Source organism: Neolamprologus multifasciatus, chromosome 7, assembly GCF_963576455.1.
Source record: "Neolamprologus multifasciatus chromosome 7, fNeoMul1.2, whole genome shotgun sequence".
Classification (NCBI taxonomy): domain Eukaryota; kingdom Metazoa; phylum Chordata; class Actinopteri; order Cichliformes; family Cichlidae; genus Neolamprologus; species Neolamprologus multifasciatus.
This window is the reverse complement of record NC_140445.1, coordinates 4729010-4746141: the sequence shown is the minus strand read 5'-3', so window position 1 is coordinate 4746141 and position 17132 is coordinate 4729010. Positions and strand designations below refer to the sequence as shown.

The window sequence follows — 17132 nt, the reverse complement described above, 5'->3', positions numbered from 1 at the left end:
TTTCTGTTTCAAATGGACACCTAACTACTCTTTTAAAACACACGTACAGTAGACGATTGCCAACCTGATCTGGAAGAACATCTGGATCACTGCTAAGAGAGAAGTTCTGTTGAACTGAATTCTCAAAGTCACCTACATCCTGTAAGAACAGTTGTTAGTTTAGTCTCATATGAAAGAAGAGAATTCACATAGTGCACAAACCATATTTTAGATCATTTTGAATGTGTGTCAGTTAGAATGACTATTTTGATAAGACTGTTCAGAATATCATAGTTGCACTTACAACGTCCATTTCTTCTAGCTGGTTGTATAAAAACTCATGACCTTGCAGTGGTGTGTCTCTTTCTGGCAGCTAGGTGAATCAGGAAGAAATACAAAATTATAGTTTGTTTATTGTGATGACTGCCCCTGAGTTCTTGCCATGTAGCATTGTATGAGGTAAGGCAGGACAGGACCCAAAATGCAGAACTCAAAGACAATGACTAAACTTAAAGACAGCTTTATTGCTTATCACAAAACACAACAACTAAACTGGTGAAACACTAAGAATTGAACAAGAAAACGCTAACCAGACAAACACACAGCAAGAGGGGAGATCACAACAGGGAACACAAGTAAACGCCGCCATTACAAACACAGGGAAGACAGGGCAGAGAGGAAACCCCTGGGAAATATGGCTGGACAAAAATCTAACTGACGAGTCTGGGAAGCAAAAGGGAAAAAGATGCACACAAAACAAGAGACTGTCAGAATGAACTAGGAAACGTGAGAAACACATACTGAGAAGCAGACTGACTAAGTACAGGGAACAGAGGGAGAGTGAGAAACACATAGAGACGACTGGGAAACAAATATGAAGACAGAGACACTACAAAGAAGACACAGAAGGAGGATAAGACAACAAAGGACAGAGAGAGAGTTTGCAAAAGAACTTGCAGACATGACTGGGGAACAGAAAAATTAACATGGAGACAAGACAGTCTTCACAGAGAGATCATATAGTAACACAGGAAATAGACACAAGAGGATAGGCAAAGACAGGGTACATATGTTAAAAAAAACAAATAAAAACTCACCTGGGATATATTCTGTAATCTGGGATCAATGTCTTTTAGCAGAGGGGATTTGACCATGTTATTCTGTAATTGCTTTAAATTAGCCAACATTTCTGCCAAATCTTCTATTTTTTCGACAATTGGATTCTTGAATTCTATGCTTCTGTTTTCGCTCTTCCATTTCTGGGCAGATTTGAATTCCAGTTCTTCAAGCATTGATGGAATGTCAGGAGAAGAGTAGAAACCTCTTGGGAATGTTTCTGTGGACTAAGTTTATTAGAAGTAGAGGAGGAACAAATTAGTAGTACACAGTGTTGGGGAGTAACGGAATACATGTAACGCCGTTACGTATTTAAAATACAAAATATGAGTAACTGTATTCCGTTACAGTTACCATTTAAAAAGGTGGTATTTAGAATACAGTTACTTTGTTGAAATAAATGGATTACACGGCAGTACTTTCCTGTTTCATATTGTCGCAGGTCAGGACTGTTTGGGTTTTGTTTGACAGCTACGTTCTGTTGTTCCAGGTGGCAGTGTTACGGTTGCCATGGTTACAGGGTGATGCTCTCTCTCTCTGCGTGTTTCCTTGGTGAGAGAGGCCTTTTTGTTGTTGTTGTGCTAAGTTAACAGGCAGAATGCTACAGGTACAGCTCTAAAGAATGTAGCATCATAGGCAGTGTAGTCCGTGCTGCAGGGAGAATGGACTGCCATACCCGTTATGTGTCTGTGAGCGAGGGAGGGAGAAAAAGGAAAAGTACGAGCTGTCATCGAGCAAAAACGGGAGCTGGAAGCATGTAAATATAATAATAACCACTGCAGCCAAGAAGAGTGCCTGACGAGCCCAGTTGTAAGTAAGCTATTAAGACTCGACTGTACACCGTGTTCGTGTTTTCCTCCAAAAACAATAAGTTCCTTTGGAGCAGCCTTTTAACGCCTCTCTCTGTCTCTCGCTAGCAAGGTTGACCCAGACAACAAAGTATAGCTAGTTTTCGGCTACGAGCCCGACACAGAACCCACCGTATTAGCCAGAGGTCCCTTTACTACGGTTCGGAGCCGCGGACCTTCAGTAATAGTAATAAATCACAGCAATAGTACATTCATGTAGTTGTAAACAGCATGATAATATATTAACTAATCCAAAGTATTCAGAATACGTTACTCTCATTGAGTAAGGTAACGGAATACGTTACAGAATACATTTTGGGGCATGTATTCTGTATTCTGTAATGGAATACATTTTAAAAGTAACCTTCCCAACACTGGCAGTACAAGTAAAATAGTCAGGAGGAAAGAGAACAATTTTTTGTTATCGTAGTTAAACATAAGATCCCACAAATACTTAAAATAATAAAGACTAACATTAAAAATAAACATTAAAAAAATTATAAAAAAATTATATATATATAAAACAATTCCCGGCGGTCAATCCTTCAAGCTCGGGTCCTCTACCAGAGGCCTGGGAGCTTGAGGGTCCTGTGCAGTATCTTAGCTGTTCCTAGGACTGCGCTCTTCTGTACGGTGGCCCCTAGAGACAAAGCACGTACAAACTCCAAAACACATGCAAACTCCAAAACACTTGCAAACTCCAAAACACTTGCAAACCCCAAAGCACATGCAAATTCCAAAACACAACGGAAGTGCTCCAGGACGTTAGGGGCAGTGTTGAGCTCGATTTGCAAAGTAAACGGCAAGTTTGTCTGTATGGGACGGTCTAGTCTCCGTCGCACTTCCCAGGTTGTCTAGCAACCATGATACTAACCGCTGGAAACGTGTCATACAACTTTGTTTGACAGAAATGAAGGAAAACATATTTTGTTCATTTGTTTGTTTGTTTCTACAAGAGCTTTGTGTGATTTGATAAGTATCTGAGGTTGAGACCACAGGACAGTAAAACATGATTTTTGGGCTTCATTTCTGTACTGAACAGTCATTTAAGATTAGTTAGTAAATAACAATTAGCTAATGTTGTTCATGAGACTAAAGTCATCTCACTTTGGTAATGTAAATATAATATGGCCAATATTATAGTTATTATATTAATCATTATTAACTATTACAGCAGTGAACATGAACTCTGTGTCAAATACTGAGCCTCAGTACAGATTCAAGTTGCAGTTATTTATATGTCTTATCACTTTAAATCTTCACTCAAAGACAAGTATCTTTGACAGTGCATATATAGGTGTATCATATATAAGAGACAAATGTTGTTCCTTCAATATGTTGGCATTACTAAATTTGACTCATTGCTTACATACATGTGTAAAAAGAAATTGTATGAGCTGTGATAACTGTTTCTGATAAAATGAAGAGTAGACTGATATATTGAATATTCCTTTATTGGGTGAGAAAATCGGACCATGTCATAACTGCTTTAAGTCATACAGAATAGATATCAGAGCCTTAAACAGGCTGACTTCTGTTAAATGGGTCAAACTGGGCAGAAAGTCTACAAACACATAACATCCTTATAGAATATGATGTAACACTATAGATCAACTTACCTCAGAATATATAAAGCATATAAATAATTACAGCAATATGATGCAACAAACACAGCAGTGCTACTAATCCAAAATACTCAAAGCTTCATAGAACTGAAACAAACATTTATTTTTAGCTCCATTCTGCTGCTGATACATACTTTAGGTTTCTGAATATTAAACTTGTTTCTGCCTTTCATAGTGTGTAACTTAAAGGCCCTGAGTACTTTCTCCCACACTGAAAACACTGGGATGATCAAATTATTTGAACATTACCTAATAAGACTGATTCAGGACAGACAACTAGTTATGTTAAACCTTTCTAGCAGTGCTTCACAAACAGGGAACAGTCTGTCTATTCTCTCCATCTGTCAGCTGCTGCTGGCTCTTCCTCCTCCTCTTCCTCACACACTGCTGAGTTTGTCCTGGTGGATCATCAGGGGTGCAAAGCCTCACAGATGATGTGTAGCAGTGGGTCCCTCAGTCTGTCCTCACTCTGGACACTTGCAGTTGTCACACATGGAAATCAAATGTGTGATAAGCTGCAGGATTCAAACACAAGTGTAACTTATAAACACATGTTCATACTTTTATTACACAATCAGAGAGAAAGAAAAAGAGAGAGAGTGCAGGACAGACAGACAGGTGACAGTCTCAGGTGTATACACTGCTACAAAACAGCACAAAAGAAGGAGGACTGTGTTATTACGAAACAAGAAGAGTTCCCAGATGGTACAGTGGACACATGTGTGACTCCTGTGATTAAAGCATCTTTCTTTCAGCTTAACGAGTGAACCGTCAGCTCGTTCAAACACACGTTAAAGTCCGTTTGGCTCGACACCACCGAACAAAGGCAGCAATATAACATAGCTAACATTAACAGTGCAGTGAATCCTGCTTGTGCCGTGATATTCAGGACTGCAAACCGAGCAGCATCACTGACTTTCAGCTTGTGTTTGTGGATATATGACTGACTTTAATTATTCATAAAATCATCACATTCTCTGTAAGATTAAAGTCAACTATTGAACGGCGTATATTTTGAAGTAAAGGCTTTAAAACCAAGTTAGTACAAACATCGTTATGTTAAAATGTCACATAACTTTGTGGCCAACAGTAATGTTTTAATGTTCTTCATTATAAAAACATTTGCGCATAAATAAGTGACATAATATTCAGTACTTACTTCTGAAAGTTTACTCTTCAGCGGCTCCACTTCCACCCTTTTTTTTCGGCAAAATTATCCACACCACAGCCGTGCTTTGAAATCTGGGATATGTTGGGCCATGAAGGCTACACCGACCCATCCTTAAAATTCAGGGAAATTAAGGACGCATTTGAGAGCCGCATTTCGAGCAGCCTTTGTATTGGGACAGCCTTCGTCGTGTCGCTGTGACGTAATCGGCCTTAAAATGCGGCCTTTAAGGCTGCAGACCCCAAATCCGGTCATTGTTACGTCCTGGCTTGTGTAGTTACTAGGTAACAAAAGCTCAACACTGCACCTAGCGTCCTGGAGCACTTCTGTTGTTTTGGAATTTGCATGTGCTTTGGAGTTTGCATGTGTTTTGGAGTTTGCATGTGTTTTGGGGTTTGCAAGTGTTTTGGAGTTTGCAAGTGTTTTGGGGTTTGCAAGTGTTTTGGGGTTTGCATGTGTTTTGGAGTTTGCAAGTGTTTTGGAGTTTGCAAGTGTTTTGGAGTTTGCAAGTGTTTTGGGGTTTGCAAGTGTTTTGGAGTTTGCATGTGTTTTGGGGTTTGCATGTGTTTTGGAGTTTGCATGTGTTTCGGAGTTTGCAAGTGTTTTGGAGTTTGCAAGTGTTTTGGAGTTTGCATGTGTTTTGGAGTTTGCAAGTGTTTTGGAGTTTGTACGTGCTTTGTCTCTAGGGGCCACCGTACTTCTGGACAGAGATCTCCGATGTTGTTCCCGGGATCTGCTGGAACCACTCGCCTAGCTTTGGAGTCACTGCACCTAGTGCTCCGATTACCACTGGGACCACCGTTACCTTCACCCTCCACATCTTCTCGAGCTCTTCTCTGAGCCTTTGGTATTTCTCGAGCTTCTCGTGTTCCTTCTTCCTGATGTTGCTGTCATTCGGAACCGCTACATCGATCACTACGGCCGTCTTCTTCTGTTTGTCTACCACCACTATGTCTGGTTGGTTAGCCACCACCATTTTGTCCATCTGTATCTGGAAGTCCCACAGGAGCTTAGCTCGGTCATTCTCCATCAGCTTTGGGGGCATCTCCCATTTTGACCTTGGGACTTCCAGGTTATACTCGGCACGGATGTTCCTGTAGACTATGCCGGCCACTTGGTTATGGCGTTCCATGTATGCCTTGCCTGCTAGCATCTTGCACCCTGCTGTTATGTGCTGGATTGTCTCTGGGGCATCTTTACACAGCCTGCACCTGGGGTCTTGCCTGGTGTGATGGACCCCAGCCTCAATGGATCTTGTGCTTAGTGCTTGTTTTTGTGCTGCCATGATTAGTGCTTCCGTGCTGTCTTTCAGTCCAGTTTTGTCCAGCCACTGATAGGATTTCTGGGTATCAGCCACCTCCGCTATCTGCCGGTGGTACATACCGTGCAGGGGCCTGTCCTTCCATGGGTATGGCAGTCCATTCTCCCTGCAGCACGGACTACCCTGCCTATGATGCTACATTCTTTAGAGCTATACCTGTAGCATTCTGCCTGTTAGCTTAGCACAAAAACAACGAAAAGGCCTCTCTCACCCAGGAAACACGCAGAGAGAGAGCGTCACCCTGTAACCATGGCAACTGTAACGCTGCCGCCTGGAACAACAGAGCGTAGCTGTCAAACAAAACCCAAATAGTCCTGACCCGCCACAATATGAAACAGGGAAGTACCGCCGTGTAATCCATTTATTTCAACAAAGTAACTGTATTCTAAATACCACCTTTTTAAACGGTAACTGTAACGGAATACAGTTACTCATATTTTGTATTTTAAATACGTAACGGCGGTACATGTATTCCGTTACTCCCCAACACTGGTCAGGAGCACGTCCTGGGCAGGTGTCATCAGACAGGATTACTTCAACAAACCAAGGACATTTTGCCGAATACGTGGATATTAAGGTCTTTGGAAACATTTCATATAAACTTTAACACTCAATATACCACCTTCTGTCAGTGCGCCCCAGGGCAGCTTTGGCTACAATGTAGCTTGCAATCACCAGTGTATGAATGTGTGTGTGAATGGCTGAATGACTGAATGTAGTGTAAAGCGCTTTGGGGTCCTTAGGGACTAAGTAAAGCACTATACAAATACAGGCCATTTACGATTTCTCAACGTAAACTGCTCTACGTTCATTTCCAGATGCCCTATAAAAATAGTATTTGCTCTCGTTCCTGCACATTGCCAAAAGTTATGTCTGCTGGAAACAAAAAGTAGATCACTAATTCTAACACTATTCTTGCAAAACACATTACCCTGGCTGAAAGACAAGAATGAGGGATACTGTTTGTCCATGATTTGGACAGTGGAACAAATTGTGGAAGAGTTAGCCTGATAGAATCCCTTCCCCACCTGTACATTTACGGAATAAAGAGCTAACATCTCTAAAATTTCAGGAGTAGCTAGTCATTATGAGAAGTGTTTGTAAAAAAAATAAAGAATGAGAGATCCTGTTTGTTTTGTTCATTATTTGGACAGGGGACTTTTCAGTCACATTGTGTTTTTTTCAGATGTTAATTTGTCATATTTTAATGAACATCTTTTGTAGTAACATATCAAATTTCACGTTGGTTTTGTGTTTTTACTGTGTTTTTCCTCGTCGTCTGTTTTGAGTATAATTTAACTATTAAATTTGAGAACTATTAAATTTTATAACTACCTAGTCTGTTAGTTTTCTTCCCCTAGATTTCATATACTGGGTATAGCATTTTGGAAATATTTATGAATAGTCCTTTTCTCTAACAGTTTCTATGTATTTTTCTATTGCTCTCATATAATTAATAAATGAACAATTAAGCTGTTTTATAATAGTGTTTCCAATCATAGATACAAGATGCATTAAACCACTAATTTCATTAAGTTAACATTTGGTGTGCCTTAAAATGATAACAAAAAGAATTAAAAAAAGAAATTTATGTAATAACAATTAAGAAAGTTAACAGCCACTAATAGTTAAATATAACAAACAAACAAACGGAAATAAGTGTCATAGGATAATAATTACATTTACCTGTTTGGGCACCAACGTTGACCTGTTGAAGTAACTTCTCATCAACAATTGCTTTTTGGACCTTCCTTTTAAAATTCTGATGGTATCCCTCACATTTCTTTGCAGTCTGGTCAAGTCATTTTGCATCTTCCTAGCATAGCTCAGCCATTGCAAATGTGACTGACTCCTGGATCTTGAAATCTCCACCATTAATTCCCGAATCTTTACTTGCAGTTCAGCAGACTCGTTCTCTATTTCTGTTAACTGATATTCAGATCATTTTATTTTATTGATGAGCTTTCAAGACATTGCATGTATTAATTTTCACTTACTGCCTGAATATTTCAAAGAAGCAGGGGCAGATGTGGTGGAATGAGTCACACGAAACTAATCTCCTGTCACCCTGCAAAACTAGTTTTGCATATGACAATGTTGTTTATTAAAATAAGCTAGCATTAACCTTTTGAACCTAGCAACAATTAACAGAGAATATAAATTCAGGAACTGAATATGTTGCATAGTGTTACGCAATGGCGGTTTTTGATATGGGCAACATGGGCCATTGCCCAGGGCGGCATCGTGGGCAAAAAAGTTGCTTGCACTCATGCTGCCCCGGTATCATGCCAGTGCATTTTTGTGATTGCATATCCACCAATCAGTTTTCTATCGCCCATTTGCTGTGAGTGAGGGCACCCTCTGTTTGCAATGTGCGCCTGCTGCTTGCCGCACAGGGAGGAGAGGGTGGGGCGGTGGGGGGTTCTCTGGCTGGCTGGAGCGGCATCAGTAAAACAAAATAAAAACAAACCAACAAACACAAAAGGACCAGACATCAGGTTATAGATTTATAATTTGCACCAATGTATTTTCTAAATTCGATCACGCACACATGCGATTGAGTGCGACGGCTCTCGGTGTGCCTGCTTGTTGCTGCTGCTGTGCAGCACACACAACTTGTCAAAGGGGGAGGGGAAGCGGGCTGCTTCCAAATAGAGCATATAACAATTTGAGTATTTCTAATAAATAGACTTACGTTAGACTTGTATATCTATCTGATTGACCTCATTTTGCGCAGCTTTCTTAATTTTATTTTTATTGGGCTACATGTAGTTTTGAGTTTTAGTTTATTTTGATATTTATAGTTTATGTTTAGTGCTTTAGGTTTTCTAAGTTCATTTCTATTATGTCTAGGTTGTTATTATAGTTCTTTGTTTATTAGATTCAACATTTGTCTTCAACGCCTGTGTTTTAGTCTCCCTCGTCATTCATATAGAACCGTGACAAAAATAGAATAAAATAGAATAGAATAGAATAGAATAATCCTTTAATTGCCCCACAAGGGAAAATTTGATTCTATCAGCAGCAAAAACACACATATACAAACAGAACAAGACACAGACCAGAAACACAATTTTTACATATTTACATCATGGACAATAGTTACCAAAGCAGAGTACAGTACGGTTCAAACAGAGCAGGATACTGAAAGATATTTAAATAGTTAAGAATGTTTAGAATAACTGGAAAAGTGCAGATTTTGTATTGTACCTGTGCATTAAAAAGTAGACATGTAACTTCCAATAAGTTAGTATATATATAAACTGAGAAAAGTAATGTGCAGTTATAACAGTAGATGTTGTTACAGCACTGATGTAAACATCTATGTTTGTTGGGAGCAGTTCAGATTGTACAGTCTGACAGCTGCAGGGAGGAAGGACCTGTGGAAACGCTCCTTCATGCATCTAGGATGCAGCCGTCTGTCACTGAAGGAGCTCTGCAGTTCAGCAACATCTACATGCATGGGGTGGGAGACTCTGTCCATCAGAGATGTTATTTTGGCCAGTCTTTCTGTCTACCGCCACCTGCACTGGATACAGGGTGCATCCCAGAACAGAGCCGGTCTTCCTGACGACTTTATCCAGCCTCTTCATATGTTTCATGTCTGTGTGTCTTGTGTTGCCAAGTTCTTGTTGTCATGTCTGTGTCTCATTATGTTTCCTTTTTTATTTTGAAGAGGTCTTGTGTTCCCATGTGTTTAGTCATGTGGCTCACATGATTGATAATCATGGGTAGTCTAAGAAGCTTGGAAAGAAAAGCGTCTGGACTTCTGTAAGTTGCTCGAAGACGTTTCACCTCTCACCCAAGAAGCTTCTTCAGTTCTAAGGTCAAATGGTGGAGAGTCCCAGATTTAAACCCAGTGGGAGTATCCCCCCAAAGATGGACAAAAGGACCCCCTGATGATCCTCTACCTAATCACCTGAGCCAAGGTGTGAACGCGAGTGTGGGTCATAATCAGCCAGGGTTTTGGGTGAGCTCATTGTGAAACCTGGCCCCACCTTATCATGCGAATTCCTGAGGTCAGATGGCCCAGGATGTGAGTGGGCGTTAAGGCATCTGGGAAGGGATCTCAAAACTGGATTATAGATGGCAGACAGTTGGTGTCGTAAACCACCGCCTCTGTTCAAAGATGGTCGCTCACAGTGGACGTAAATGGCGGGCCTTTCTCAATATGCGTACTTGTGCGTACTTGCGTTCTCGTGTACTCGTGATACGTCATCAGTCGGAGACCAAGTACTGTCATTTGATGAACTTTTCAAAGCACATTTTGTGTTTAATTTGTCCTATGATGCTATATTGGGTAACATTTACACATTCTTGCAGACAACAGTGTATAACATTGATGTAGGAAAAATGAAGGAGTCACCCAGAGTGAGAGACTCTCACACTCTGTGAGAGTCTAGAACAATGTTGAGCTGTTTTATGTGCCAGAAACAACATGCTAGCAGCCAGCAGTTGATTTCACATTTAAGAGTGGATTATGGTTACTATCCTGGACCCAAGTTCAAATTGTTTTGTTCTCAGCCAGGCTGCAGGCTTCAGTTTCTGACTTATGCAGGCTTTCGGAAGCACCTTAACAGTGTTCATAGCAATGTTCAGGAAATTGCTCAAACTTCAGCTGCTGTACCTTCCCCTAATGAGCCAGTTGCAAGTTCATATCAGACAGATGAGATTAAACAATGCTGCTGTATGTCCACCAGGAGTCTATACTGTCCATTGTCTCCTGGTGGACATACAGCAGCATTGTTTAATCTCATTTGAGTCATTGTTAACCTTAGCCATCTTTTTAGTCTTCTGAGAGCACTGAAGCTTCTTCAGATTACAGTTATTATTCTGTGCTTGATGTGTCTCACCTTTGACCCTGGCTCTTCCCCTCTGACTGCACTAGGACATATTGCCACCTGATAAAATAACACATTTATTTGTGCCATATAAAAAGTGAGACATGTCAATTCACATTCTTTGTCAAATATACACTAATGAAACAATTTACGTCAGCAGCCTAACAATTGTCATGATAATATATACTAGTTAATCTATAGCACCAAATCATCAGTCAGTCACCTGTGACCTCGCCTCTTCACCTCTGTCTGAGCTACAACATGGCAGAGCTGCCTCTGTCACCTGATAAATAACAGCGAGACATTCAACATACATGCAGTCACACATGTGCTTCAAATACAGTCATGAACCATCAAGTCATCTTCCAATTCCACCTGTGACCTTGTGTCACTATTACTCTCTGAGCTTTGTGTTGGTTCTTCTGTCACCTGACAAATAGGACATACATGACAATAAGAATAAAATGTGTAGCTGCTTCAGTGTGTCTGTCAGTTTGTGCAGATCTTGACTCATCAGTAAAGTTTGTAGGTTGAGTGCATTTTTAAAACAATTTGTGCAGGACTTCCGGTGTGACGGTAGAGCAGTATGGTCGCATAAGTACAGAGCTCCCGCAAGCCAAGTAGATAAACTCCGCTAAAACACGAATTGAAGCGTGAGACAAAACAACTTTGGAAGATGAGCGGAGGGACAACAAAAGCAAAGAATAAAAAAACTATGGACACCCAAGGTAAAGACATAAAACATCCGAACAACGAGGACAAGCTAGCACCTGAAGCTAATATGGCCGCGTTTCAAAACGGGCTGGATTGTATTAGCAAACAAATTCAATCCCTCCAAAATGAATTGAAATCAGACTTCACGACGTTCAAAGAAGAAATTACTGGCCAAATGAGACACAAACTGTCTAAATTCAAAGAAGATATTGACCAGAGGTTTAAGAGCATGACTACAGAACTTAAAGAACAAGAAGGGAAATTAGAAGCTGCGCTGACGCGCACGGAGGAAATAGAGACGTGGAGCCACGAGGCCAATCAAACCCTGACAGAACTAATGAGAGAACAAAAAACGATGATGACCAAATTGGATGACTTGGAACTGCGATCCAGACGTAACAATCTGCGGATCTACGGAATACAAGAGGGAGCCGAATCTAAGGAAGAATCGCTGGCCCAGTTTCTGGAAGCCTGGCTCAGAGAGGAGCTTAATATTAACATCAACCTCCAGATTCAACGCGCACACCGAGCATTAACCCCGAAACCGGCAGCGGGTCTCCCCCCAAGGTCAGTCGTTGTCAATTTCCAGCAATTCACAACTAAAGAGATGATACTTAAAAAGGCATGGGAAAAGAAAATAGTCACTCTGGACGGAAGCAGGGTTTATTTTGACCACGACTACTCGGCGAGAATGGTGCAAGAACGTAAAGCATATGTGAATATCAAAAAGGTACTAAAGAAAGAAGGCATCCGTTTCCAGACTCCTCTCAGCAAGATGCGAATCCACTGGCCAAATGGAGTGAAAACTTATGGCAACGCGGAGGAGGCTGCTAACGACCTGCAAGCGAGAGGATACAACGTGGAAAAAGGGATAAACAACCGGGAGAGAGAGAGCACCGAGGGACGTCTGTCAATTGGGGCAGCGACATGGAAACCGGTCCGGCCCACGTATGCTGGGGTGGCTAGCAGGCGAGCTCAAGAGAGACTTCAAGAATTTCAGCATAACGATAACAATGCATGAGAGGCGTATATGGAGACGTATAACAACAAGATGGATTCAAGGTGTGTCTGGTAGGACTATATGGAAACACAAAGTTGGCTAGGGATGGATAGTACACAATAATGACTAGTGTGAGTGTGACAATCTTTCATGAGTCATATCTCATTACTGGAGGGGGGCCCTTTCAATATGAGAGACATACCCCCCAAAAACAAAGAGAGGAACAACAGGTGGGGAAGGTGGCTGGTACCTCTTTATTGAAGTCCTCGTATCTGTACATAGTTAAACTAAGTTGTAACTTGTTGATGAAAATGTTTTGTTTAAACAAGGGTTCAATGGGGTGCCTGTGGGGGTCTCAAAAGATAGCCGGTAGATCACAAAAGGATAATGCTCACTACACATGAAGAAATAAAGTGTCTGTCCTTAAATGTTAATGGAATTTGCAACCCAGTTAAAAGAGCCAAGATTATGAGTAAACTGAAAAAGGAGAAGACACAGATAACTTTCCTACAAGAAACTCATTTATCAAAAATAGAACACGAAAAATTGAGAAAATTTGGGTTCAAAAATACCTTTTACAGCTCTCATACAAACTCTAGGAAAAGAGGGGTTGCAATTCTCATAACTAATTCCCTTAAGTTTCAATCCCACAAAGAAATAAAGGATAAGGAAGGTAGATATGTCATTGTGAAGGGTGTGATTAATCAAACAATGGTCACATTGATGAATGTGTATGCCCCTCCTGAAAGTAATAAGGAATTCTTTAAATTAATTTTTGATATTCTTGTGCTAGAAGCAGAAGGTATATGCATATGTGGAGGAGATTTCAATGTGATATTAGATAGTGACTTGGACACAACCAGCCTGAAGAAAAATTCAATTTCAAAATTAGTAAGATATACATTGGAAGACATTAACTATTTTGATGTCTGGAGAGCTTTGCATCCGCTACAGAGGAATTATAGTCATTATTCAGCAACACATTATGTATATTCAAGAATAGACTACTTCTTTATGCAAAAAGGGAATAGAGATATAATAACAGATTGTTGGATTGGAGTGGCAGATGTGTCGGACCATAGTGCTATCTACTTAAAAATCTATCTTAAAGGTAGACCAAAAAACACAATATGGAGACTAAATGTGGGGCTATTAAACAATAAATCTGTGGTAGAACAAATACAAAAAGATGTCAAAACTTATTTAGAAGAAAATGACAATGATGAAACCGATCCAATTATTCTATGGGACTGTTTGAAGGCAGTTATACGTGGGAAACTAATCGCAATATCAAGTAACCTTAAAAGAGAAAGAATGAAGCAATATAATGAATATGTGGATGAATTGTCACAATTTGAGAATAAACACAAACGCAAGGTAGATGTCAAGATACAACAACAGATGAAAGATATTAAGAAGAAAATTAATAATTTACTCTTATATGAAATGGAAGTAAAAGCAAGGTATGTAAAACAGAGCTACTATGAATCAGGCCCTAAAGCTGCACGGCTATTGGCAAGACGTTTACAAAAACAACAGGCAGAAACAACAGTCAATAAATTGTATAATTCTAAGACAGAACAAATGACACATAACCTAGAAGAGATAGAAAGTATCTTTACCGATTATTATAAGGACCTGTATCTACAAAATGCACCTACTAATAATGGCCTAAATGATATTAAAACATTTTTAGACTCCTTAGATCTACCCTCTATTGGAACAATACAAAATGATCGCATGACAGCACCAATAACGATAGAGGAGATTCAGAAAGCGATTGGAAAATTACGAACAAACAAGGCACCAGGCAGTGATGGGTTTCCTGCCGAATGGTACAAGAAATGTGGAAAAGAATTGATACCCTTACTCCACCAGACTCTTAATTGGACTCACACTAAACATGTGATTCCCCCCTCTTGGAGGAAGGCAATTATCACGGTGCTGCCAAAACCACAAAAACAAAGAGAATACTGCCAAAATTACAGGCCTATATCAGTGTTAAATGTTGATTATAAAATCTATACTACAATCCTATCAAATAGGCTCCAGTCGTTTATACCAGACCTGATAGATGAGGACCAAGCAGGTTTTGTCAAAAACAGACAGGCACAAGACAATATTAGAAGGACCCTACACATCATACACCAAATACATAAAGACAAGATACCGGCTGCATTGATAAGTTTAGACGCAGAAAAAGCCTTCGATCGAGTCAGCTGGGACTTCCTGTACCTAACCATGGCAAAGTTGGGGTTCACTACAAAATCAATCCAATGTATTAAATCTCTCTATGACAAACCGACTGCAAGACTAAAAGTTAACGGCTCATTGACAAAGACATTTCAACTAGAGAGAGGAACTAGACAGGGTTGTTGTTTAAGTCCAACCTTATTTGCCTTGTATATTGAGCCATTGGCACAAATGATTAGGCAAGACTCCCTAATAACAGGAATAGAAATCAATAATCAAGAGCATGTAATTAGTCTGTTTGCTGATGATGTGTTGATAGCCCTCAAAAACCCCACAAAGTCTTTTATGCAGCTTACAGAAATGTTAGGAAAATTTGGTACGCTTTCTGGCTGCAAAGTAAATATACTTAAAACTCAAGTTCTAATGTTTAATTGTACACCAACTCAAAATCTTAAGGAATGGGAAATAAAGTGGGAGGCAAAAACCCTTAAATATTTAGGTATAAATATAACCAAAAACTATGCCAAACTATATCAAAGTAACTATGGACATATAAATAACAGGATAAGGCAGGATATGGAAAGATGGAATACATATTCGTTAGGATTTAGTGACAGGATAAATGTGATAAAGATGAATATCTTACCACGATTGCTATATTTATTCCTCTCTCTTCCGATAAGCATACCTCAAACCCAATTCTCAGAATGGGATAAGTATATATCTAGATTTGTCTGGGAAGGCAAGCGGCCAAGGGTACGATACACTACTTTACAGCTTACTAAGGAGAAAGGAGGAATGTCGCTTCCTAATTTAAAATAATATTTTCGTGCTGCACAGATACGCCAGATAACATATTGGTGTAGTGATGATTACAGGGCTCGCTGGAAGGATGTGGAGCTCTCCACACTCAATGTCCCAATTCAAACAAACATGGGTTTAAAAAAGATCCCTGAATACATAACTAAAGACCAAGATAGGAACCCGATAATATCTTATAATAATATAATAATAATTATAATAATAATAATAATAATAATTTACATTAAATGTATGGTATGATACAATAAAGGAGTTCAGAATTGGTAAAGAGCTTGGTTTGCTAAAATGGATAGCCTTCGATGAAGAATTTAGACCAGGAAAATTGGATCTCGGTTTAAAAAATTGGAATGAAAAGGGAATCACAGCAATTTGTTTATTAATCAAAAAAGGAGAAATTAAAAGTTTTGAAGAATTAAAACGGGAATACAACTTAAAAAACAGATACTTACAGGTGAGAGATTACTTTAATAAAAACATAAAAATAAAGGAAGACAAAATCCACCCTATTATAAAAATAATTATACTGGCATATAAAAGTGTTATTCCAAGAACGGTGTCTACCCTATACAAATGTTTGATGGAATCAAGACAGGAATCAACTGTATATGTTAAAGTAAAATGGGAAAGAGAGCTGGGTGAAGAAATCACTGAGAGGGTGTGGTATGAAACATGGAAAGAACATAAGAATACAACTCACTCATTGAGGTGGAGAGAATTCATCTGGAAAAATCAAATTAGCTATTTTATTACACCTAAGATTAAAAATAAACAAACCACTACACAACAACAATGTTGGAGGCTGTGTGGATGGGATGAACCAGACCATACACACATTTTCTGGAAATGCAGAAAAATTCACACTTTCTGGGTTAAAGTTCACTCAGCTCTCTGTGATATATTAGGTTATATAATTCCTAGAACCTGCCTTGTTTTGTATCTAGGGTACTTGGAAGGTACTGTAGATGTAAAGGATCGTTACCTGGCTAAGATTCTCCTTTTGGCAGCAAAGAAGGCCATCACCAAAAACTGGCTTAAGACAGAAACACCAGGAAAGCAGCAGTGGGTAGCAATTGTGGAGGACATTATGGAGATGGAGAACCTTACATATAAACTGAAGTTAAAGGAAGAACGCTTTTTGAAGGACTGGGGGAAATGGTTGACGTACAACGGAAGAAAAAAGGAAAAAGACTGAACTGAATGAAGATGGGCATACAAAAGGAAAAAAAAGGAAAAAAAAGAATGTGAAATGAACAATGGAAATGTTTGACACCACAGGCATGTTTTCTTTTTTTTCTTTTTTTTTTTTACTTTATCTTATTTTTCTAATTATTATTCTATATGTATTTATATTTTTATACATATATATATTTGTTTGTTCCTTTTTCTTTCTAATCTCACTGTCTTGAGTTTGACTCTCTTTGTATTCTGTTGTTCTGAAGAAACTGTATGTGTAATGGACAGGTGAGTTGTTCAAATAAATAAAATAAAAAGTAAAAAAAAAACCA

General features: G+C 39.3%; 1 protein-coding gene and 1 long non-coding RNA gene across 4 annotated transcripts in view; one reads left to right on the top strand and one right to left on the bottom strand.

Annotated features, from left to right (window-relative positions):
• Positions 1 to 17132, top strand: part of LOC146513543 (uncharacterized) — a 543433-nt gene that overhangs the window by 213042 nt on the left and 313259 nt on the right. The window lies entirely within an intron of this gene.
• LOC146513557 (uncharacterized) overlaps positions 1 to 17132 on the bottom strand; it is a 62560-nt gene that overhangs the window by 43944 nt on the left and 1484 nt on the right. For 2 of the 3 annotated variants that reach the window (XM_085165544.1, XM_085165543.1), the window contains exons 3-6: positions 7744 to 7986; positions 1077 to 1322; positions 284 to 352; positions 65 to 139 (exon numbers count right to left, since the gene is read on the bottom strand). In XM_085165544.1, coding sequence (XP_085021670.1) covers positions 65 to 139; positions 284 to 352; positions 1077 to 1322; positions 7744 to 7986 — 633 coding nt within the window. The remainder of the gene's footprint in view (positions 1 to 64; positions 140 to 283; positions 353 to 1076; positions 1323 to 7743; positions 7987 to 17132) is intronic. The other variant, XM_085165545.1, reaches the window with a different exon arrangement.